The sequence below is a fragment of the Hesperophylax consimilis genome, chromosome 24, assembly GCF_061612785.1.
Source record: "Hesperophylax consimilis isolate HC1 chromosome 24, BYU_Hcon_1.0, whole genome shotgun sequence".
Taxonomy (NCBI): domain Eukaryota; kingdom Metazoa; phylum Arthropoda; class Insecta; order Trichoptera; family Limnephilidae; genus Hesperophylax; species Hesperophylax consimilis.
Genome location: NC_142859.1, coordinates 9,453,017 through 9,479,963, shown reverse-complemented (window position 1 = coordinate 9,479,963; position 26,947 = coordinate 9,453,017). Strand labels below are relative to the sequence as shown.

The following is a 26,947-nucleotide window of genomic DNA, read 5'->3' as shown; positions in this document are numbered from 1 at the left end:
GTACAGACTACGTAGATTGCTTCCCACAGCCATACTGCGATCATTGTACTATGCTATGATTCACTCCCACTTGGCATATCTTTCGAGTATCTGGGGTTTTGCTACCAAAAAAATGATATCGGAGGTGCAAATAATCCAAAATAGAGCCATGCGTAACATTTTTGGCTTGCCTTGGGATATACCTGTTAAAGATATTTACCGTCACGCACTTGTTTTGCCATTTAAGATGGTTCCTAGCTTTGAGATAACAAACACCATTTTAAATATTATTCAGTGTAACACCCACACAAATATAAAACTGAACTATAACAACGATGTTCACCAATATAATACACGACAACACAACAAACTACATATATCAAAAATACACTCAACAAAGTTCGGACTGAAATCATTAGAATATATTGCCTACACTAACTATAACAAATTGCCTGAAGAATTAAGACAGGTATATGCCTCTAACAAATCTCGAAACGATATATTGAAATCCTATTTTTTCAAATGTTATTTGGAAAACGAGTCATAAGTAGGTACAAACTCTGTTTCTGATAGCCGTCCTAATTATCTCCAAATACCAAACTTTGTACATCCAGAGATGATGAGCTTTTATAATCTTCTCATGTATTTTGAATGTAAAACATCTTGTATTAGGTCTGTTTATTTTTGGCCCCGTACTTTTTAATGTATTTTCCTGATTTTGTTTTTATGCATTTATATAGTCCATCATTGAGGATACTTTTTCAACTTTTTGACACCAACAGTACATAAATCAAATGAGTGATTATAAAAATTCATAAAGTCTTATAAGACAATTTTTTTTGTAACATATCTGTAAAGTGATTCTTCATATGTTGTGTCTGTATGTTGCTTCTGTGAAATGTTTTGTAAATGTTTTCTTCATACATTGTGTCTGCACATTGGGTTGGGTTGGTTATTTTTAATTTTTAATCTAATTTTTCTGTACAAAACGCTTTTTTTAATTTTTTTTACTCTTCTATTTGAAAACTACCAATTGGCGATCCCTTAATGAGTTCAATAACTCTTGGGAATACAACATCGTTTGTTGTATGTTTAAAAAAAAAAAAAAAAAAAAAAAAAAAAAAACTAATTGATTCAAAATGGTCTTCAATCTTATATCATATTTTCTTGTGCACAAATGATTGGTAGCATCGTTAAAATAATATTAAGAAAAATGTTACCATTATAAATTAATCTTTGGTTTTATTGCCAGTAATGTGAACTTGAGTTTTTAGTGATTAGTTAGTTTATTACATTTTGATAGACTGGTCACACATTCTGAACTGAACTAGCCATTCTCGAGAGGTACATATGAAATACTTAAAATTCAACTTTATGTTACAATTTGCAACTGTTGAGTGTAATAGAGTGCAAAGAATGAAATTTTTTACAAAATTTATTCTATTTTTTTTAGTTTGCTCTTTTTGTATGAAATTTTGTATGATTTTTTGTATGAATTTTTGTATGAATTTTTGTGTATGAACTATTTGTATGAATTTTTTTTAATGAATTTTTTATGTTTATTTGTAAGTCTTTTTGTATTAATTTTCTCAGAAAATTTCAGTTTCGCAGTGTCCTGCACCAATTTATTGAAAATCTTCATACAATAAACCAAATTTTCAAAAAACAAAAACAACTCTTTATCGGCTACAACAAAATCAGTAATTTATTTAAATATAAGCACTTTTGTACACCCAAAAGTCACGGGGCACCACTAGTTGCAAGCTTTAAATTAAAAACATGATAATTAACACTGCTATAAAATCAAAAAGGAATCCAGTATTCACCCACAGGATGTTATAAATTAATTCGAAGCATAGGTTTAAATAACTTTCTGACGATGCAAACAGCAAGACGAAACCGGTCCGGTCTAAAATAAAACAAATGATGTCAAATTTTGAACGTCGTGATTATTTTTTGGGTTTCGATAGCGTTACACTGTCCAAAACATTAGCTAAAGAAGGAGGAAGCGCAACACGGCATAGTAACCCAAAACAATATCACGATAATAGATAATTTTGGCCATGAAAATCTCAAATCGATTTTTTAAAGCTTAAAGAGAAGAAATATTAAAAACTATAATATTATTGTGATGCAACAACAGTAATTTTATCATTGTTCAAGCCGCATTCAGTAAGCTAAAAAATAACCTTTCTTCGTTTTATAGTCAATGAGTGCCACTAAAAAGATCACAAATGTTGCGCTGTAACACTCACAAAATTAATTTAATCACGGATTATCTACTAAGTAAGCAGGAAGCATAAAATATACATAACTGTAAATATTTTCTCATTCATGTTATAACATTTAACACAAGTCTTATAGTATGCCCAACGTAAAACTCTTTTCTTGCGGTTCTTGCGTGAAAAATAAATAAATTATGTATCCAATTTCTTAGAAATGCTTTTCCACCATTCTTAAATTTGCAAATAGTAATTGCAAAAAAAAAGTTATGCTAGGTTAAATAAAATCGGTAATAAAGATAAAAATTCTATTTTGATAACTTGCTAAGTGATTCTCATCACCCACGGACTTATATAGGTACTATAGGTATAATTCTCGACAAATCAGTTAAAATAATTAAAATAATTTATGTTAAAAATATTATATTCTAAGTATTTTATCGCTTGTCTGAATTCATCACGCAATCAGTTCCAATTTTGAAAATGACGCTTAAATTCAAATCAAATTTAAGTTCTTTTAGCCAGATTTGACGCAGGACTAACTTAAAGCATAAACAACCGCAATTAGTAGATTTGTTTGATTAGGTACCTACTTTAAATTAAAAATATAAAATTACAATATCAAGACGTTGCGAAATTTTTTCTAAGCCCACGTTAAACGCTGTTAAGGCGATGTACGACGTCGTGTAACATTAGAATCGGGCCGCTAACAATTATACTCCTTGTGTAGATGGCAATAAATCAGGTACAAATATTAAAATGTTTCAAATTAGTATGCCACATAATACAATAAAACTATAACCGAATACGAGTTAGTAAATAGGAGATTTTGAACTATACCATTTTCCAATAAGAGGTGTTATTTTGATATTCAATCATAAAAAATCAATTGTTTCGTTACTTGTGTGGCACGTAGCGCGTCTTATTGAAAGTAAACGTTGTCCAAATCAATACCATCCAATTCCGGCCATAAAAAATCATTAATCATCTCTCTATAGCGCGATAATCTATTCACCGTAACTGTTGCTCCAGCCTCATTTTTGAAAAAGTAAGGTCCAATGACTCCGCCGGACCATAAACCGCACCAAACAGTCACACGTTGAGAATAGAGAGGTTTTTCAACAATAACTTTTGGGTTTTCCGAGCCCCAGATTGATATAGAAAATTTTGCTTGTTGACGAAGCCACCGAGGTGGAAATGGGCCTCATCACTCAAGATGATTTGCATTTGATTCACTCAAGTGAATTTTAATAATTTCAATGCGTTGTTGAAGCGTGTATCGTTACATTTTTAGTAATGGCGTAGTTTTTATTTGTCAAATATCAAAAAATGACAGCTTCAAAAGTAACATCTACCGAAATAGCGGGCTATTCAAAATAACACCTCTTATTGGAAAAACTTGTATAAAGCTGTTTTATGGGTCTGAAACTTTGTTTCTTTTCTGGACTAATAAAAGATTTAAATAGTGCTCGATTACTTTAAAGGCCAAGATGTGTTCTACTTGCAGTATTTAATTAAAGCATCTGAAATATATCTGAGCGATAAAACTTATGATTTTCGTAGTGCTTTGCCTTAAAGATGAAGCAAACATTATTAATTTTTACGACAGCAAAATATCTCAGTGCCTTAGCTTGATTGCAAAAGCTCGCAGATGATTTTAATTACTGTACAACATCATAATACTTAAACTCTTTAGATAACCTACCCATATTTAGAGGAGAGTTTAAAAAACTGTGTTAGATACAGGGTTTTCCAATAATAGGTGTTACTAGCTACGTGTCACACAAGCAACAAAACTATTGATCTTTTACGATTGAATATCAAAATAACACCTCTTATTGGAAAACCCTGTAGTTTTAATAACAAAACAGCATAATTCATTTTACAATCGGTTCCTTACAACAGGCAATCTACCTATTTAGGAACTAATATCGACCTGACAAGATATAACAACATTTTGTACACAATTGATTAAAAATAAATTAAAACGCACTGTACACGATATTGAAAAATGTGGCCTTGGATATGAAAAAAAACAATATAAAGATTAATATATTACTTCTTCTGTATATAGAGTCACGTTGCTCATGGCTGGAATAACTACACTGTTGCTTGAAAAACTTTTGATATTGCATGAATAATATTTATTGCATCAAAAACGTGTTTGATAATCATAATATTACTGATGTTCTCAATCTGTCATTGCTTTCTACAGGTGTAGCTAATTTGTGATTAGTTACCTACCATTCTCTTCGTTCACTTATTATTAAAAATATCTTTATCTATTATTGGTAACTAGAAATATACCATAGAGGACTTTTCTGTAGGCCTTTTTAATAATAATAATAATAATAATGTTAATTAAAAGCAAGTTTGGAATAAAAGTTAAGGGTAATACAAGGGAGAGTAGTACAATTTCGCATTTATTATATATGGATGACATAAAATTATTTTCGAATTCTGAACAAAATTTAGAGAAAATGATCGAGGTAGTTAAAAACTTTTCAGATGATATCAAAATGTTTTTTGGTTTAGATAAATGTAGAACGATCCATATAGAGAAAGGTAAAATTGTAGATGGGGACAAGAGTATATTTAGAAATTTCCAAATTACTAGTATGAAAAGGGATGAGGTTTATAAGTATTTAGGATACCCACAATCAAATAGATTAGACCATACTAGTATTAAAAATGATATTAGGATTAAATTTCAAACTAGGATCAGGAAAATTTTAAAATGCAATCTATCTGCTAAAAATTTAGTAAAAGCAATAAATACTTGGGCAATACCTCTATTAACGTACTCATTTGGCATAGTTAAATGGTCTAATACAGATTTAGAAAACTTAGAAAGATTAATTAGAACTACGCTAACAAAGTTTAATTGCCATCATCCAAATTCAGCTATAGAACGAGTTAATTTACCTAGAAATTTAGGAGGTAGAGGTATAGTCAAAATAACTTCTTTGAAACATAATCAGGTAGAAATGCTAAGAATTTTTTTCCATAGGAAAGCTCATAACTCAGAAATGCACAAAATAATTTGCAAGGCAGATAGAAATATTACACTTTTAAATTTATACGATGAGAATGCCAACATTTTTATAAATCCCAACCAGGAATTATTAGATTCCTGGTCAAATAAAATTTTACACGCAAAACACTTCAATTATCTTAACCAAACGTATGTTGACAAATTTTCGTCAAACAAATGGTTGAGTATTGGAGAGTTGAGCGCAGAAACAGAAGGATTTATGCTTGCCATTCAGGATAGAGTCATTAAAACTAAAAATTATAGAAAGCATATAATCAAAAATACAAATCAAATAGATGATTTGTGTAGAAAATGTTTGGCTTTTCCGGAAACTATAGAAGATATTTTATGGGGATGTTCTATATTAGCACCGTCCGAGTATACATTTAGGCACAATCAAGTTTTAAAAATAATTCACCAAATCAGGTAATTAAACATAACTTGATTGACTGCCGTAATATAGTACCATATTATGAATACGAACCAAATTCATTTTTAGAAAACGAATTTTATAAAATATATTATGATAAAACTATACTAACAGACCGAACGATTAGTCACAATAGACCCGATATAGTTTTACATGACAAAATTAAAAAAATAACTTATATCATTGATGTCGCTATTCCAAATTCCAGTATCATTCAAAAATCTGTTAATGAAAAAATAAGAAAATACACAGATTTAGGAAACGAAATAAAAGGATTTGGCATTCTCAGACTATAAAAATATTACCATTCGTTATTTCGGCTACTGGCGTTATACCTAGCTCTCTCATTAAAAATTTAGGCGTATTAGATCTATCAAAAAATTATATATAAAGATGCAAAAGTCGGTCATTTTGAATACATGTGGGAAAACGAAAGATTTTTTAAATATTTATGTTGAGGGATCAGTAGGATTTATAGGCCCTGTTAGAAGTTCTGCCGAGCCGAACCTTCTGATATGAAAATATCTGGAGTCGGTGATTTTTTTTTCCCATTTGATCTCTGGTGAGTTGACGTGTTGTTGTTCTTGTATTGTTTTGTATTTATTTTACTTATATAATGCACTTGCATAGTGTTGATTGACTAGCTGATCATTTGTGGAAAAGTGAGTGGAAGGGTTTAGTTTTTCCTATGGGGAAGATTTAACCCGGACAACAAAATCGGAAGCAAAAAAAAAAAATCGTTTATTCCAGAATGTGGGGAGATAAAGATTTTTAAGATAAACAATTTTTTAATACATTATTTTGATGTATCTCGTAACGTTTAGTCAGCGTTAGCAATGTAAGCGCTATGTATGTAATATTTTTTAACGACTTGATTACAAAACATCGAATTTTTTCTATTTATCATAAATATAATATGCATATGTTATATATGCAAACCTTCCCGAAGAAATTTTATAAATGTTAATGAAAACCATATCAAAATCCGTTGCGTAGTTTAGAAGAACTAAGCGAACAAACATACAGACGCGGATAGCTACATTATATTATACTATTTAGAAATTCTGTTATAAACAGGACTGCATGCCGCTTCCTAATGAAGTGTTAGTAAATTCTAAAAATATCATAACACGTGTTCACACACCTGCGTTTGTGTTAATAATATATCATGACGAAATGCAAAAATGTTGTAATAATATGAAAAAGTGTTCAAAAAATTGATATTTTATTTAAAGTTTATCAGGATAGGTACTTATCAATTCAATCGTTAATGGCCCACAATCCCGTTTTTAACAGGAATACGCATAACTTGAAGAGATTTTAATAAATGAGCATTGCTCATTTTTCTCCGTATACAAGTGAACGAAGAGAATGATTCTCAATAAATTAGCAAAATTTTCAATAACGAAGTTTTCTCCGCGTACTATTTTCAGTTCGTTTTGTATGCTTTGTACTGTGTTATTATTGAATAATAGTCGGTAAACAAATGAAATAAATAAATAAGTATAATATCCAATACCAGTGTTTAATGTTTACATTGTTTATCTATAGAATTCAATTAAAACTTCGCATTATGTAGGCAGTTACCTGACTATCAGTTTAAATTAAGTTTCACATATTTACAATGGGCTCTTAGACATAAACGATGCACTGCAGTATAAACCTTTTCTATTCAAGTTGTTATGAGGAGTTATAAATAATCCGAGACATGTTTACGATTGCTTTTACAATCTATAAAGCACGAAATTGCAAATATCTCGAAAGATTAAAATAAAACTAACGTAGGAAAAACTTGCATGAACTTCGTGTCAGTGGCGAATGATGATTTTTCAAATGGTTAAAAATAATAATATTTTCGAAAATGGTTTTTCATACAAACATTAATAAACATTTAGTGCGAAAAAACAATATTTTCTTTAAAGTATAACGTCATGAATAGTTATTAAAAATATATTCTTACAGTATTAGATAAATCGTTGAAATAAGTCAATATTTTTATTTTATTTATTTATTCATGTTCTCCATAAAATTATTATGTACCAAAACTATGGAGAAGATTACAAATTTGAGGTACGAATGTAAGTATAAAAGGACATGGAGCAGTTTTACTATTTTGTTGACACAAAAGATGATTGCTGAACTGTCAACTGTAAGTGACGTTAAAAATGTCGATGGTCAATACAGAATCTGAGTCGCTCTGTTGATCGGCGAGTCCTGATCTCGATTTCGGAGTATAAAAAAGTGCACGGAATCTTCGACGAGTAGGATTATCCTTATTATGGGATATTCTTGTAAAGATTACGTATACTTCCAGAGGTTAGTTTAAAAATATTTTTTATAGTTAGTTTAAGATATTTTTACACAAAATTGTAAACAACCTACTACCCAAATATTTTTCGAATAAAATTGTATACAACAAGGACATACACAAACATAAAACTAGGACGTACAATCAAATTAGGCTACCAAAGAAGGACAAAGCGAATACCCAGAATAGTATATTATATAAAGGGATGAAATACTATAACGCGCTGCCGGAAAACCTTAAGTCTGCCCCAATTGAAAAGTTCAAGATGTTGTGTAGGAGCCACATCAAGCAAGAAAAAAAAACATAGTATGTTTGTATGTAATAATTAATTAGTCATTTGTAAACTTAAATGTACAAATTACTAAAATAAAAACAATAAAAAAAAAAAATAAAAAAAAAAATAAAAAAAATAAAAAATAAAATAAAAAAAACGTTTGCCTAAAAAAATTTTAAGGTGTTGAAATCGAGCATTCCTGTTAAGAACAAGGATGAATACAGGAATGGATAGTACCTACGTATATTCTCTCATGTACAGGTAAAGCTACAAGCCAAAAATGTGTATATTCTTGGTATACCTTATATTGTAGGTAATAGGGATTAGAATTGCTTGACAAAATGTAGTTTAGAAACGTTTGATTTCAAGCACAAAACTGATTTTTATTTATTTTGTAAATAATTTTATAAGAAAGCAAAAAAGTTAATCAAGTGAAACTGTCACAGATAATCTTAGCTATACTAATGTTTTTTTTTAAGTTGTTTCCTTTACGCATTCACAGATTTCTTTTGAAAAAAATTTTTTAAGATTAATTTATTTTTTATTTGTATTCTACTCCAGCGAAACGATAGGAAAACCTTCAATTTATCTAAAGCATATTTTTGGTATATATAATGTACACCAATTCGTTATAAAGATTAATCAAAATAGTGATTTGGCATTAAGCTTCGCCTTAACCTCTTTTGTACTTATAAAATATTCAAATAATAAATTAATTTACAAGATATGTACTTTGTACTTCAAAAGCGTTTCGTATCTTAACAAATGTTTATTGACTTAGTTTGCATTTCGTCTGTCTATAAATTTGTTTATGTGTTCCGTGCTGGTCAATCCTGTCAAGATGATAGCCGTGTTTGATTGTACATTTTTAATCCGCCAGAATGCACGAGCGTTATAGGAGACATTGTCCAATTTTAAAATGCTTGTAAAACTAGATAATAATTACTCGATCTGCGATATTTTACCAAAGTTTATAAGAAAAATCTATTATTTTCGCAAAAATTTCAGAAGATATTTAACAATGTTTATCAGAGAAAAAAAAACTATTTAACTTTTTCTTACTATAAAAGAAACCATAACAATATTATATTGGAACGACCGTGGTCTTTGATATTTAAATAACACGGAAATCTCAAATCGACCACCTTGAAGTCGGAAGACAGCAATAAGTGTTCACATTTTAGTACTTTACGATAGTCAACCGCCATACCCTTCTGTCTTGATGTCTACAAAGTGTAGAAATGCCATCAACCATCAAACATCAGCCATCAACAATCTGTCATCATAAAGCCTCCTCGCATTCTACTCCTGGATATCACAAAGACGGAACAAATCGCGTATAATATAATATTATAATAATGATATATTGTTAATGCAGGCAATTGCATCGGTGTAAAGTAGAATATGCACGTGAAAATAGACAGTTACTTGTTACAATGATCATAAACTATAAAAGGAGAAGAAATTTCTTTGTAGTCGTAGGGACTAGATCTAGAACATCCTTCGACAAAATATTATCTACGCTACGTCGGTGGCTATAAATCGAACTGGGAAACCGTGCCGTCGGGAGTACCCCAGGGGTCATTATTGGAACCATTACTCTTTAATATATATATTAATGACATTGGGAAATGTTTTCACAACTCCAGAACTTTATTATACGCAGATGACATGAAAATATTCTCCCCTGTCACGTGTATCACTGAGTGTACCCGCGTGCAAGAAGATCTAAATCGCCTAAATATTTATTGTGCAGAACACAACCTGAAAATAAATGTAAAAAAATGTGGCACCATCAGCTTCACCCGAAATAAAAATTACATTTCTTTTAATTACTCCCTTAACGGCACAATAATGAGCAAAATGACAGAGGCTAAGGATCTGGGAGTAGTCTTTGATCCGAAATTACTTTTTGAGCGCCATATCGAATCCATGGTTGCAAAAGCTTCCAAGGTACTTGGCTTTGTACTCAGAACCTGCAAAAATATAAAAAAAGTAAATACCATGAAAATGCTGTACTTTGCGTATGTACGCAGTTCTCTGGAGTACGCCTCTCAAGTCTGGAATCCCACGTATAAGTCACACATAGAAAGGATTGAGAAAGTGCAATATCGTTTTCTACGATACCTTGATTTTCGGGCCTATCGTCCTTATCTGAGTCACGAGGAGTCAGCAGCGTTTTTCAGGATTTCGTAACTGGAAAGTCGTAGAAACTCCGCAGACGTACTATTTTTACAAAAAATTGCCACCTCTGTGATAGATTGCCCGGAATTACTAGAAAGAATTCAATTAAGCGTACCCATCAGACAAACCAGACAAAATCACACATTAAACATCCCTCAATGTAACACGAACTCAAAACAAAATGCTTTTATTCACCTTGCTTCATACAATTTTAATACTTCATACAGTGAATTAGACTTATTTAACTCAGCACCCCACAATTTCAAACCTAAAATCAATAAATAATTATACTATCATTTTTATTTTTTATTAATACACACACGTACATGCTACACATTACACAGACTAGATCCATCCCATCCCCCTCCCTTCCGCAATCCCATCCCTATAGGCTAATGTAACTTTTTTTTACATAAATATTATATATATTCACTAAATAATTAAAATACCTAAGTGAAAACCTATTATTGGTTAAGTAAATAACACTTACTACACCATACCTTGTAATTATTATAACTGTTGGTTTTCCAAATAAAATAAAATAAAATAAAATCTACACAACTGCCCTGATGATAAAAATGGAGGTAGCGCAACCCGGCATAATATAAAAAAAATAACCACGTTTATCCTTTACCACTGGAGTACTAATTATTACTGTACGCGCTCGCTTTTGTTATTTTTTTTAACACACGATAAATAAAAACCCAGAATTAAGTACCTGTATATACCTTCATCAAATTTGATTACGAAAATCATCGATACTGATCGAACAATAGACATCTATCAGACATCAGACAACTAACAAAGCTTTTTCATGGTGGCCCATCGCATTTCATCTTTTAATTGCTTTCTTTGAATAAGATACTCTTCAATGAGTTATTGTCACTTGTTTTATCTAATAGCAACTATCTCTAGCATCATTTTCTATAATATTTAGATAGAAATATTTATTTCAATAAGCTTGAAAGCCGAAGATTTAGATTCACGTGAATAATACTGTTATTCAATTTTATTTTATTTTATAGGACTATGGGGATACTAAATCAAATAAGAATGCTTATAGAGTTACTTACAAGCATATTTCCAATGATTTAACACTCATAATTAAAATATTGAAGACAATATTAGTATATCTAAACCAAAATCTGAAACAGAAAAATCAGAAAAGGAAACGGTCACATCTGGGACTCGAACCCAGGACCCTTGTCTATCCGGGACAGTGCTCTACCAAGTGAGCTAATGGGACCCTATTCCCCTCGGTCACTTTTAACTGTATCATACTTTGAATAAGAACTACTAACATTGTCTTCATTTTTTCACCGCACATTTTTATTGGCAACTATCTTTATGAATGATCGCAAGATTCAACCCGAACTAAATGCAATCCAGACAGCGTTTTTTTTAGATAAACCTATCTTATTTTTTATTTTTAATGTGCGACATCTGTTGACTTTTCTGCAAGTCTAGAATGAATATTTATTTTTCGGAATAACTTTATTGAGTAAAACCTCAAATTGTAAAAAGGGTTGAATCTTGCGATCATACATAAAGATAGTTGCCAATAAAAATGTGAAAAACCCACAAAGCCAAAATAAAATAGTTTATAACTCCAAAACTACTCTACCGATTACTCTAAAATATCAAAGTTTGTTCCTATTAGTACCAGGCGTTTTTAGAGAGTGGTTTTAATGATAGTAGAAATCGGGGATGCCCGAGGAAGACTTAACACACTATATCTGCACTTGAATGAGATACGGAATCGAATTGAAGTCGATAAAAAATAGGTTGTTTAACAATAACAATGTTGTGTATAGTAGTGAAGGGTAGAACAATTCGGAGACGCCCGAAAAAGACATGGCACTACCAAGTAAATCAAACACTTATGAAAGGTAAAATGAGGAAAATATAATGAATGAAGAAAGCTACGATTATAACGTTGAAGTGAATAGTAGAAGGAGTCGAAAAGAAATTGAATGATCAAGTGAACCAAACATTTGAAGAAATAATTTTTTCAATTCTTAACAATAATATTATTTCCACCTTAAAACTAAACCAGTTTTCAGGTATACTCGAACTCACAACCTCAAAACTTTACTTCAAACTATCCACAACCCCGCGTAATGCCGGGTATGCATCTGTTAGTTAGAAGTAAATTTGCACACCTTTTGTAATACATTCAATGTTCTATCGGGAATCATTTATCATATTCACTATTATTAAGTAACTTAATAATTCCAAACTCGCAGTTAAAAACCCGCTCCGCGGGTTTTTTTCTGCTGGGCCCTGCGGGCGGCTCTTGCTTGGGGTTCGCCCATTTTAAGTGATATTAACAACAGTTACATTTAATAGATAGATATTAGAACATTCACAGAGAGAGGGTGAGTATATATATTGTTAAAACACGGAACAGGAAGGAGTTAATTAATAATAACATTCTAAATTTACGCATAATAAGAATGACAGTTGTTTGAATAAATGAAATTTTACGTATTTGTGATGGATTATTTCAAATGAAACACTATTATTGACTACATGTCTACAACTGATATTAACTGTTATCGTACCTAATATAATTAGCTCATAGGAGACTTGCAGTGCTTAAATATGTGTTACAACCGTCAATGTCTATAAGTTGAATCAATATCGTTTAGTTTGTCACAATTAAAGATAGTTTTAACAAAGTTGACTTAAATAATAGATTATTACATATTGATTAATTGTACCCGTGTTTATGAATAAAAGGAGGGTAATTGTGCGGTGACATTAGCAGTCGGTTTAATTAAAAGGTGTTAATTTTACTCCAACTGGTGGTAATTCTTTACCTACAACTGTTACTGTATCTAATAAAGTTTAAAGCTAGATTATATATACACCTTCATCAGGAGAGTAAAAAATCTATATATAAAGGTAGATTATTACAATATAGCGCCCCTGAGGTGATATCTCACAAAAGCGGCGCTATGCAAATTGTCCAATAAATAAATGAATATAATGTTTACATTTTATTGTGTATACACCGAAGTCAAAAATTAAATATAGATTGCAATTCAAAAAGAAGAAGTGGAAGGAGGGGGGAGGAGTAAGATTAGGCTGGGTTTATAATAATTAGGAATTACAATATCGTTAGACGGGAAAGACCAGTTGAGTGGGAAAATATTTAAAAGAGAGTTTATAAAAAAATTCTTGTTAATTATATCTGCTTTTATATTAATATGTTTCCTCATTTCAAAAATTTCAAAATTATTTATCGTGAAGTATTTTAAGACCTGAAAAAAACAAATAGCATATAACCATAAAACAATATATTCATAAGACAAATAGCATTTAATAACGGTTATTCTAATAAATTGATAGTTGATACTAAATAAAAAAATTAAACACATTCTCTTCAAACGGTCTTTCTAAAGATAGAAATAAACAATGGCGTAGAATTCTGTTTGTGGATAACGATACTTCTAAAATTATATATATATAAACAATCCTGGTACCATTCAACTGGCGTTTTACACTAATAACAATGAAGAAATATATTCTTAATAATAATGATAGCAAAATTCAAACAAAAAAAACAGGAGTTTAAAAACTCAATTGAGATGATTGTAATTTCTTTTACAAAGGTAGAACCAATAGAAACTTTGAAGTCAGAACTAAAGAATATCGCAGGGCTATAAATGGAAATAGTGAATCTGAGTTTGCAAATAATCTTTTAAATAATGATCACACTTTCGATAAAAATTCAGGTCTTAAAATACTTCACTCAGGATATAAAGCATCGCAAATAAATCATTTTGTAATTTTAGAAATTAGAAAACATGCCAATATAAAATCAGATATAATTAATAAGAAAAAAAAATATAAAAAATAATGATAAATGCCATTACAAAGTGATAAGCTTCCAGAAGAAATCTTCTTATAAAACGCTTGTTAATGGTAAGTAGTCAAGTATTGTTAGCTGCATATTTAAATATTCGCGCCAGGCATTTGGTTCGTTTTTAAACCGCCAGAGGTGCGCTCTGTCGGCCATCTTGAAGAAACGCGTGAATTTTTATAAACGTCAAACATAATCACGTAACTGTGGAGAATTTTCATTGTAATGTAATTAATCCAATGGATTATGAACTTTCTAAAACATATTTTCTTCGATATTATCCAAAAATTATATGAGCAGAAACGATGCTTATGAAGAAATCTCGTATTATTATGAGGCGATCCTATTTTAGTATGGAATTGTGTCTTAATATTCAAGTTACCCGAAACAGACAATTTAAATTTGACCAATCAGAGGGCCTACACCGTCCAGACGCTGGGACAATAATACTATCAGATAAAGACATAATCTTAAAATAAATTACAATCCTGCCAATAGCATTTATAATAATTGACAAACGGAGTCTAGAAACGTTCGATTTCAAGCACAAAACTGGTTTTTATTTATTTTGTAAATAATTTTACACGAAAGCAAAAAAGTTAATCAAGTGAAACTCTCACAGATAATCTTAGCTATAATACTGTATTACGCGTTCAAACATTTCTATTGAAAATATATTTTTTTAGTGGTTAACATTTATATTTTTTATTGAGTAATTTATAATTTTATTCGTATTCTACTCAAGCGAAACGATAGGAAAACCTTAACCTTAAGTATTCATAGTTGTTGGGAAGTAAGAGCTTCATAGATGCACGCACAGATGGCAGTGCATAGAGCTTGCGTGGAAGTCCGCAAGATGGAGCCAGTGGCCAGTAGTCGCCAGGGCCAGTGGGGGCCATTGGGAAGGCTCTCAGGGAAACTTACTGTTGCAGATTCCAATCAGCCAGCTTCTAGTTAGGTCAACTATCGAGTCAACATTATAATACGCGGAGTATTAATAAATCCCTGATTAATCTAAAAGAACCATTTAATTATATACTCCTTCCAAGACGAGATGGAGACCTGTTTGTACGAACACAACAATAACACAACCAATTCGTTATAAAAATTAATCAAAATAGTGATTTAGCACTAAGCTTCGCTTTTAATTTTAAAATTAGTTACCTACCTGAGGCCATAAAGCATCGTTGTTGATATAGAGTTATTTGAATTAACATTGATTAATTGAACAAAGGCATTAAGAAACAAAACATCGTAATTATGCATGATTTTCTTTTTCCATTCCCAGTAATAATAATTCATCCACAATTCACAAAGACTCGAGTACCTTTATTGGAAACTTTATAGCCCATCTTAAAGCGTGTCTTTTTAATGTTTTTTTTCCATTTCCGCTTTGACAAAGAATAATCTGACAGCTTAGTGTGTTAATGTCGATTTGAGTTGACCCCACAACGGGAATTCTATTTAAAAAATGTCGATTCAACATTTTCGGACGTGATTTTCAATGCACGGTGAACCATTACGTGCTTTTAAGCTTACTTTCTCGATGTTAACAAGGAGAAGTTCTCGGAGACGGATGTAAATTCTAATGTACACGAATCTCCTATTTAAATACCTTTAACTAACTGATAAGCAGTATTATCTTTGAATATAAGAGTAGAATGTGGAAGGTATAAGATTAATGGACTGGGTTACTTTGTAGGTACTTACCTTTGAAGCACAATTACTTCTGAATGTCAATTTAAATACTGAAATTAGTACACTTTTTCCTCACCACCACTAGTAGGGTGAATATAAAAATGAAAGCATTGTTTTGATGTCGATGATTATATAAATATATAGGTAATGGCATGAAGGTGTGAAGCTACGTTGAGCCCTTTTTTGAAATGTGGCAAGCTTTAATATTGCACAGTATGGGGGTGGTCATTATTAGCTTTGACAGTATCCTTTCGAAGGATTTGTTTCAGATTTTTGTATATTTTATTAGTATTCGGAAGTGTGTTGCTGGAATTGTTTTTGTGTTTGGGTGTGCAATTTGGGGGCCAACAATTTCCTGTATCATCTTTGGGGACCCTATGAGGAGTGTCTTTTTGAGGAGAGTTAGTTAGTCAAGCAGTGAACATGAGTTTGAATGAAATAAACACAGAGGCCGGCAAATCGACACGTGTGACAAAAATGTCAACCGTGTACAAATTGATGTTCCTGCGCCTGGTCTCTCAAGAACAAGGCGTAGAAACGACCCGTTCTCAGGTGGTTAAAGTCAAATATGTTTATTGTTGTTTCCCGACTATACAGCGGTGACGAAGGAATAAATGACGCTAGTTCCTCGGAACAACTTCTATTGAAATACCGGCATAACAAAGACATCATTCTGTCCATCGTCGCGTCGCCTTTGCTCTAAAGATTGCAATTAGTTTGTTAAGATTGGGGAAACTATCAAACGGATCGCCCGTTTTTGTACAGAATCAGTATTATTATTTGTATTTTAATTCAATGTTTTAGAAGCTTTCGTGTGTAACAGAGCAAACAACACTAAGCAATTTTCTCTTTGAAAAATATCTAAGATGAGTCTCATTTTATCTTCTTCCCCTTATCCTGCGCGTGCGTGTGATTTAGGTCAATGCTAGGAACAAAATAATGACAATATATGAAAATGACAGCTACAGAAACCGTTTTGTTTTGATGTTTTGAGAATTCAACAACTGACGGCGACTCGACGCGGGTTTCATGATTTAAAAAGCGACAAATTTGATTGTGTGCGATAAGTTGTTTGCAACTTAAGTACACAACATAGTAGAGTAGACGTAAGCGAAGAAGCCGTACGCAAAAATATGCGATGCACGGCCATGGTGTATTGGACAGATGTACAGTCGAATTTGCCCTGGCAAATACTCTAAAAATAAAGTGGGAATCTTAACGACTTAAGTAAATAAGTCGTGTAAAAACATATTCGGCCCACGGCCCGGCGTATTGGACGAACCTACAGTCGAATTTGCCCTAGCAGGCCTAGAAAATTGATCTTTCCATGGGGTTTATTTGAATTATTTCTGATGAATGTATTACTAAATCCAACATGTTTCTCGAGGAATCCTTCGCTAAATTACTGATTCATCGTCTAGAAAAATCTAAAAAAATCTGGTGCTTACCGCTAATTTTGTAGTTGAATCACGTTTTATTAAATTTTCGAACCGTTTCACGTAAAATATTTTAACGGTAAGGTACTGTTATTATTAATCTTAAATCAATTCGTCGGAATTGAATCTCCTTTCACGTATCGATATATCCGTAGTTTCTTTACAATAAGTAATGTGTACAATTTTAACGCAATCTCCTTCGAAAGAGCTTTAATTAGTTTGACATTTAGATGGAGTATTCACATTACAGTATCAATATGTGGTAACAAGCAACATCTACTGGCTAGTGGCAGCTGCAGACGTTCAGCACTATTTCTAGTGGTACCTTTCTGTAGGAATTAAATATAAGGTTAGATGCTTCATGTGATTTCAGTAATACTCGTTTAAAATAATTAACAAAGGTCACAAGAATTACATCGGATGCACGGGGAGGAAATAAATACTTCCCAAACTTTCATAAGATCACTGAGTATTTAGAAAAATACATTGTCCTCTGCGACAAATTATATACGTTTTGTGATACCTGTTTTGTAAGATAATTCTAACGGATCGGAAAATATTCATACTGAAATAGCAAAATCTTTTTAAAATTTGAATTTTAAATTTGGAAAAAATTCTGTAAGATTACCTCAGCACTTTCATCAATTTTGTTCAGTTTGCAATGTTTTCTTTGTATTTCAAATGCGATATATACACAGACATATGAATATATAGACTAGAAATTAAAGGTGAGGGGTAAAATCAACTGTTGGAGAACGAAGGGGGTAAAGCTGACTGTGATTCGTCAATAAATCAATCTGACAGTATATAGGCATCTCGCATTATAATATCACCATTTAGTTCTTAAAAGTAAAATCTGCTTTTGAATGAATAGACATTTTTACGTGGGAGCGCAAATTACTCGCCACGTTATGAACAAATTTGCGAAGTCCAAATTCAGCAAAAAAAAAAAACTTCTATTTTCAGAGTCGAATATTTTGTTTACTAATTTAGTTAAGACACTTTTATAAGTGTTCATAATTTACTTCCCAGTAACAACGATGCGCACACTTGAGAATCGCTACATTCGACCAGATGTATCTCGATGTGATAGTATATGTTTCTACAACTGATTCATATTATACGATGTGAATAAGCTTAAAATGATGCTTACATATGGAATGTAATACGACAATTGGGTTTATTCTCTTTTTCACATCTATTTTTACAAGTTTTCATAGCACAAGCCACTATTTTGCCGTGTTATTTCATAAAATGCCTCGACCATAGCTCGACGCTAGTTCGAACAAGAATGATGACGTCACATTCTCAAGATTCACGGGAAGCCATACGCGAGCCCAGCCGGCTCCAATGGAACCGGTATGGGGAGTGGGGAATAATACGCTTTTAATCACTTAGGGCAGGTCTACTAATATTCATATTTCTATGGATATATACATTTTATTTGCTTAATTTTCCATATACAAAAATATTGTTTTAGAAACAAGATAAAATTATCTTTCTGGTGTATGCATTTAAAATAAAAATTACAATTTCCAAATAATAATATTTTAATATCAAAAATTGAGAGATCTCGATATTTCGAAAACAAAATCGTTTTGTTTGGGGAATTTGTAAGAAAACTGTACCTCCACTTTTATATCGTTCGTATAATAAAAAAAAATAAGAAATAATTTTTAAAGTTAAAGCGATGCACTAAGTAGTAATGCAAAATGATGTGTTTTTGGTTTGAATATTTGGTCGCCTAGAAATGTGTCAGATGCTTTAATTAAATACCGCGAGTATAATACATCTTGGCTTTTGAAATAATCGAGTATTTTTTACATAAGTCTTTTTATAAGCTCAGAAAAAAAAATTATAAGGCCTATGAAAACTGCTTTAAAGTTCAAAATTTCCTACTTAAGAACCCATTTTCGGTTATAGTTTTGTTGTATAATATGGCAAAGTAAGTTATTTATAAAATGAACATCCACAAAATAAAATAAAAGGCACTTTTTGGCCATGTTTTTTTCTTGCATAAATCAAAACAGCTGGATGGTGTTAAGCGGGAATTTAAGCCTTATCGCCATCTACGTAAGGAGTGTTATTGATGGCGGCTCGATTCAAAATATTAAACGACGTAGTGAATCGCCTTAAGCCGATTGTTACGATAGCGGCGCGAAATATGAATTATTAATTTTGGCTATTTTTATGATTTTATTAATTAATTCCAGTATAAAAGATAAAAATACTTTTATAAATATAGACGCCCGGTCATATATGACCCTAAAGCGCTGGAGTGGTTAATTCCCGGGATGTTTAATTTCTACAAATTTATAACATATTTCCCTGGTAAACTTTAAGTTTTTGATCTCTTAAAAAATATGTTTTTGACGAGTCGAAACTGTAATTATATGAAATTCCCTCCATAGAAAAAAAGCAAATTATGCTCCGAAAATTATTAAAAACACAATTTGTTCTCTTATTTAACATTTTATAGGTATGGAAAAAAAACGTATTTTATTTATTTACTTTGTTAAATATTTTCACATTCACCTATTAATTAACATTCGTATATACGTATCTCCTTTTTAAACCTACTTCTCCCTTTTGATCGCTTACTACGGATCCTTAAAGGTGAATGCAAATATTCTCTTCTTGCAAGTAATTTTTTTATGAAGATTTTAAAATATTAAAAATAATTATCTAAATAAACTTGCATAAAATAAAATACGATGTCATATTGTTAATTATAAATATTTTACAATTAGGTTTCTATTGTTCAATAAATAACAAAAATTACAATTTAGGCGAAACCGGTAAGTAAAATTTGATCCACGGAGGCCGTCAAAACATAATAAAGAGAGGATTTTAGAATAAAAAAAGATCGTTGAATGAACTTTTGGTTGAATCATTAGTTTTTAGTACCCACAATAAGTGCTGCCACTAAGAGATCCGTTGTAACCTCACATTCTGTCATGCACCTCGTATTTAAGAAAGAGAGGGACACAACAAGCAACGCATCCGATGAAATCACTGAATATAGTATGAATCAAAAGTAAAGAGACAAGACTCGTTATAAATCTCCAATGGACCATCTCCCACCCTACACTGGTCGGAGGGCCGTTGTAACTTCCTAATTTAGGACCGTGGGGTCATTTGTTACACGGAGAGGTACTAATTTAGTGTTGCTATAAAAATACTCAACATTTTTGACATGCGCATAGCGACATCCACAGATAAGATAAGGAACTTTTTGTGAATTCAACGTATAAATTTATTTAGAAAATAACTAAATTCTTAACAAATTATTCGAAAAATGATAAAAGAAATAAATTTGGTTGGTAGACAAAAAATGTTTCTATTTTTAATACTGACAATTCGTGGCAGAATTCCGTTATAATGAGATATTGAAACAATTTTAAACTTTTTTTCCGTTTATTTTATTTATAAATGGTTATCGGTTTCAGTTTATTATAGCCATCTTCAGATTGGTGCAACTATTCTGTGGTTTATATATAAAATCATTTTATGCTATCTTCCCTGTGAAAATCCACCCCCTCCCCTTAACGTTGTGTAAATAAAACATAGTTTAAGGAATAATTGTACCAGACTGAAGATGGATATTATAAGCCAAAAACGGTAAAGGTCAAAAAAATAAAAAAAGTTTAAAATTGTTTTAGTATTTCAGAAGAATAATAGGCATTAAAAAAACTCCACACAAAGTGAGAAAATGAGTTTTTTTTTATTTTATTAAAAATCTATTCAAATCATTGGTAATCCGGTTAAAAACGGGTTTACAGGTTTCCTGGAATTTTTTTGGTAAATTCGTAATATAACGGAACACGTGTTTATGCACCTGCATTTGCCTTGATAAAATATAATAAAATACGAAAATATTAGAACTTTTATGTTCCGACATCGTGATAAAACATTCGTATTTTACTGTAAGTTTATTCGAAAAGCTATCAAATCATTTTGATAGGTTTAATAATTTTGAATAAATATCCTAGAACGAACACTGGACGGGTTGTTTCGGAGTGTTTGAACAATTCATCAAATTTCAACGTTCATTTTCAAGTTCCGTGAAAGATTTTTTCAAGTTCTGTTTTTATTTCAGTTTTGTCAAGCAACTAGCCTATAATGATATAATAACAGAACTTTAATTGGACTTTCACTGATCCCAGAAATGAACGTTGAAATTTGATGAATTGTTCAAATACTCCGAAACAACCCGTCTAAAGATGGTTTTTTTCGCAGAATTTGAACAATTCGTCAAATTTAAGTGTTGTTTTTTAAATTTCATGTAGGTTATATTCAAGTTCTGTTATTATATTATTAATGGTCAGTTTTTTCATATAACTGAAATGATGAAAGAACTTGAATAGAACCTTCACAGAACTTGAAAATCAACTTTGAAATTTGAACAATTTTTCAAATTTTAAAATTTCAACGTTCATTTTCGGGTTCTGTGAAAGTCTCATTCAAGTTCTGTTATTATATCATTATAGGCTAGCTGCTTGACAAAACTTGAAAAAATCTTTCACAGAACTTGAAAATTAACTTTAATTAAATTTGATGAACTGTTCAAATTCTCCGAAACAACCCGTCCTAAGTACGGGTTGTTTCAAAGAAATTCAAACGTAACATTGTCATCAAATGGCCATTCAGCACAATTTTGATATTTCGACAGTTGGAAGGCCCCCGTTAAATGCCGATTCTAAGAGAAGGTTGTTTCACGGAATTTGAACAATTCATCAAATTTAAAAATTAAACTTTATGCTCTTTTATCATTTGTTTCACAGCACGTGGATAGTAAAATAACTTGAATAGGTCAACGTTTGTCATTAGTTTTAGATGAATTTGTCAGACGTGAATTTCTGCGAAACAACTGTGCCAAAGAACTTCAAGGCTGCAATGGTTCATAACATACCTACATTATTTGAACTGTCTGAAGTCTTTGCCGAAACGAATTACACTTAACAATAGACAGTAAATTAAACCAAACCGAATCGACCACACCGGAGTACTAGGTACAGGCAGACAGTTATTCATTTCGTTGTAGGTAACCTACTACCCAGTTATAATTAATTAATTTATTTATTAACGTCCTATTGGGCTTCTAAAATAAGATTTTAAATTAAATTACAAACAACAATAACTTAGATATTAACCAAACAACAGTGAATTAACAATATAACATTAATAAAAATTAAAACATAAAGCATGAAATACAATATACTTTGCAAGTTAATAAAATGCTATCTGAAGAACCCTTGAAATTTAAAAAATATATATTATAAATACTTAAGGATATGCTTAGATTGTGAGATGTCATTATTGACGTTTATTAAAAAGTGATGAATTAATTTTGTTCTAAATGTATCAAAATTTAAAATTCATTGCAAGTCTGTGAATCCTTTCCATGACAGAATTCAACAGAATGTTAATGTGGTGAAACAATATGTTCCATCTATTATGTTTTGGAGCTACATGTAATGACAATAAATTAAAAGCATCAGGGCAATCCAATCTTGAATTTACAATTTTATACAATAAAAGAACACAATCTTCTCATTTCTTAATTTTTTATAAGTTCTGCGAGGTTAAAACAGACTGACATCATTGTCAATTAACCTTAAGATGAATTGAGTAAACAACTGTGCAGGCCCGTGAAAATTCACGGGAAAGTCATAAAGGCGCTACACGGAGAAAAATGAGTATTAGTAATTCATTAAGAATGTCTTTAAAATATTGGTATTCCAGTTAAAAACGGGTTTGCTAGCCGATTCATGATGAACTATTAGTAAATTCCTAATATATCGGAACACGGGTTTACGCACCCGCATTCCATGTAATGACATACAATGACAAAACGCTAGGATTAAAAAAACATTAGGATTTTTATGTTCCGACATCGCGATAATACATTCGTATTTTACTAAAAGTTTATCAGAAAACCTATCAATTCATTCGTTAAGGGCCTGAAATACCCCTTTTTAACCGGATTACGAATAATTGGAAGAGATTCTTAATCAATTAGCAATACTAATTTTTCTTCGTATATTGTGTACTAATATCTCGTCGAAACGTGTTCTACTAGTTTCGTAGAGCGTTGGAGGACAAATTGGACTTGCTGTCTACTAAATGCTAGTCTGAATTCTCTACAAATCGGATCAAATTTTGAAAACGGCAATTAAAATATTATATTATATGTAGGTTTTTGTGTTTTGTCTGAATTCTCAAAACGAACACTCTCAATTTTGAAAACGATTACCAAAGACAAAAGTTGTAGAGTTCATTGAACTGGAGTTACACACAGAGGCACAACCGAAATTAGGATTTATAATAATCAAAACGAAAAAATCCAATAAACGAATTGGAGATAGTTGCTATCTCTCGTGTAATGGTAGGAAAGGGCCATGTTTTTTATAGTTTAGGGAATCATGGTTTTAGTCGAGTAGTTGAGGGAATATGAGTAGTTCCACCATCGTGCGCAGAACGCAATTATAATGAATGCAGGACTAAACACCATAATTAAATTTGCAGGTGATTACATCCGAGACAAGTATGACGGAGCCACTGAGGTGAAGGTCAGCAAGCGAGGACGGCTGCAGCTCAAGGACCCTCGCTTCTCCCTTCCCACAGCGCAGGACCTAGTCTACCTGGACGACTCTCCCAACTACTGCCTCAGGAATGAGAAAATTGTGAGTTTATATTGTATTATATTAGTTACTAGTGCTATTATTTGAGACAAGTATGACGGAGCCATCGACATGAAGGTCAACAAGCGAGGATGGATGTAGCTCAAGGACCATCACTACTCCCTTCCCACGGCACAGGACCTGGTCTACCCGGAGGACTCTCAAGCAATTTTTACAAGTTCGGAGAAATTACAAACTGTTTCTTTACTGGGTGGAAAGGGGTGACTGAATAAAAAAATGTGGGTACATAATATAAGTACATATGATGCCATTAATAATGTTGTACCGGTATATGGTGTAGAAAAATGAAAACAATATTTAGTTTTCCCCACCATTTCATTTCTAAATATGTAGTATAAAATATGTTGTTCTGTTTGTGCGCTTAGGTCTTCTAAACTACGCAACGGATTTTGATAGGGTTTTCACTACCATTTAGAGATTTTTTTCCGGAAGGTTTGTATATATAACACATGCATATTATATTTATAGAAAGTAGAAAAAATCGATGTTTTGTAATCAAGTCACATTGCTAACGCTGGATAAACCTTATGAGATACGAGTACATCAAAATAATGTAGGTACTGCGGAATTGTATAACTTGAAAAGGCCTATAGAAAAGTCCGTGATGGTGTATGTCTTTCTCCTAAGGAAAACTCCAAGCAACGCCAGGTACACGTCAGCTAGTGAGCCGATAAAATTGTAACACATTTTTTATCATTGCAAACTACTATCTTGCAGACTTCTCGCATTCTAAAAATGCATAAAACGGTATCCCACAGGGATCGGTTCTGTCTCCAATCTTGTTTTTGTTGCATATCAATGATCATATCGTGTGATACGTGCATGCATACGCGCATGATAATATCCCATGATAGCTTTTTGTTTGACAAACCAACCCTCAAAGGGCGCTCAAACTCCAGGTATTGTGAAAATGACCTATTCAGGCATATCAAACCAGTGATTACTGTGAATTTAATCAAAACTAAACCATGATCTTTAATTTCCAGGGTTCATTCGGCACGACTGGTCGCGCGTGCAACCGCACCTCCCCCGGCATGGACGGCTGCGACTTGATGTGCTGCGGCCGCGGGTACAACACGCTGAAGACCACGCTGAAGGAGCGATGCCACTGCAAATTCCACTGGTGCTGCTACGTGGAGTGCAAGACCTGCATCCGCACGGTGGACGTTCACACGTGCAAGTGAGGCGTTCCTTACAGGCCTCTCGAAATTTAGGCGTTTATTTTATTTGCCATTTCAAAATGTTCTATTGTACCAATTGATTCTATATAATTTACGCAGATTGAGACATCAGAGTTAATCAATTAACCAATCACAATTGCAATTGCATTGTTTCTGATCAATTCAACATTTAATCGTCGTAATTTTGACCTATAAACTAAACGTGGGAATATTTTACATTTATATGTTCAAGTCAATTCAGTCAACTTCACGAGTGAATTATTTCAGGTATGAAGACAATTATTACCACTTGGACTAAGCCGCGAGTAAACGTAAAATTCCTTGTCTCACTCACTCACTGGGACCCTCCCCACTACCCTCAACCCCACAATATACCCCACTTGGGGTGTCATAGTCACACTGGATCTAGAATCTAGACGGTTGGGACTGTAATTGCACCGTAATATTCAAGAAAATAAAACCTAACCTAACCTCTAATCTCCGACGAGAAATGTCATATTGCTGTATCTTCACTGACAGAATTTTTTTTGTTTGTTATTTAACATATTTTTTTAATATAACCTGACACTTTTTAAATGATTATTGATTAGTTTGGATAAAAATTGATTTGACAACATACACATCATGTTTGTATGTAGAATTTGACACTATGAACTTTGCAGGCGGCCAAAAGAGGAACTAATGAGCAAACTAATAATTAATATTAATATTAAGTATTAGGCTGAAAAACAAATAGGTATAAATAGAAAAAAAATTCTGAGAAAAATAAATGCCGCCGACGGGAAATGAACGCACATCCTTCTGATTGCCGGTCAAGTGCACTAAACTACTCTGCTACGTCAGCTTATTTTTAGTCGACAAATAATTCAATAAATTCCAGTATTTTATTCAACAATTATTGCTTATAATAATTTGTTAACCTCTGTGCTTTGCATAAAAACCTTCTTATAAACATAAGTTTATCTTAAAAAAATATATATACCTACTCTAATAATTTTAAAATATTTTTTTGTATTCACAGAATCTACAATAGACTGCACATTTAACCGTGTCATACGAATTTGTATGTATGTTGTACAAATCATTTGAGTAGACTGAATATAATGTTTTTATTTATTTAGATTTTTATAATTTCAATTACTTTGTTAGTAAATATATTTTATTATTATTATTGTAATCTGTAAAACTTTTTGTAAATATTTGCTTTAAAATAAGAATTGTTTTATCTTTAAGATTAATAAAAATATTCTAAGCTAGATAATAATGGTAGGATTTAGATTAAAAATGGACATTACTAGATAGTATTTTAAATTAAGATAAATGCAGCAAATAATGTTCATATTTCTCAGAGTAGATGCCTAATAATCGTATCAGAATAAAATGTAACACGCTTGTCTATGTATCTATAAGAAATTAATACAATAATACTTATAAAGGTTGTCGCACACATATATCACTCGGCTTTCAGATAAGGGCTTCGATTCTTGACGAAGTTATTCCACTCGAACCCACTTGTTGTTCGAGTGGAATAAATTTTGACATTTGGCGCATATAAGTATGTACCTTCGACGAGACTCAAAAATAAGAACGTCGACCAATGTATGTTCTTTCGACGGCGATTGCGAGCGG

The 26,947-nt window shown here is 31.8% G+C and overlaps 1 protein-coding gene across 1 annotated transcript in view; it reads left to right on the top strand.

Moving 5' to 3' along the window:
• Nucleotides 1-25,400, top strand: part of LOC149411878 (protein Wnt-5b-like) — a 141,020-nt gene extending 115,620 nt beyond the window's left edge. The window contains exons 7-8 of the mRNA XM_089646469.1: nucleotides 23,962-24,119; nucleotides 25,124-25,400. Of these exons, the coding sequence (XP_089502595.1) occupies nucleotides 23,962-24,119; nucleotides 25,124-25,321 (356 nt within the window). The 3' untranslated portion in view covers nucleotides 25,322-25,400. The remainder of the gene's footprint in view (nucleotides 1-23,961; nucleotides 24,120-25,123) is intronic.
• The last annotated feature ends 1,547 nt before the right edge of the window (nucleotides 25,401-26,947 follow it).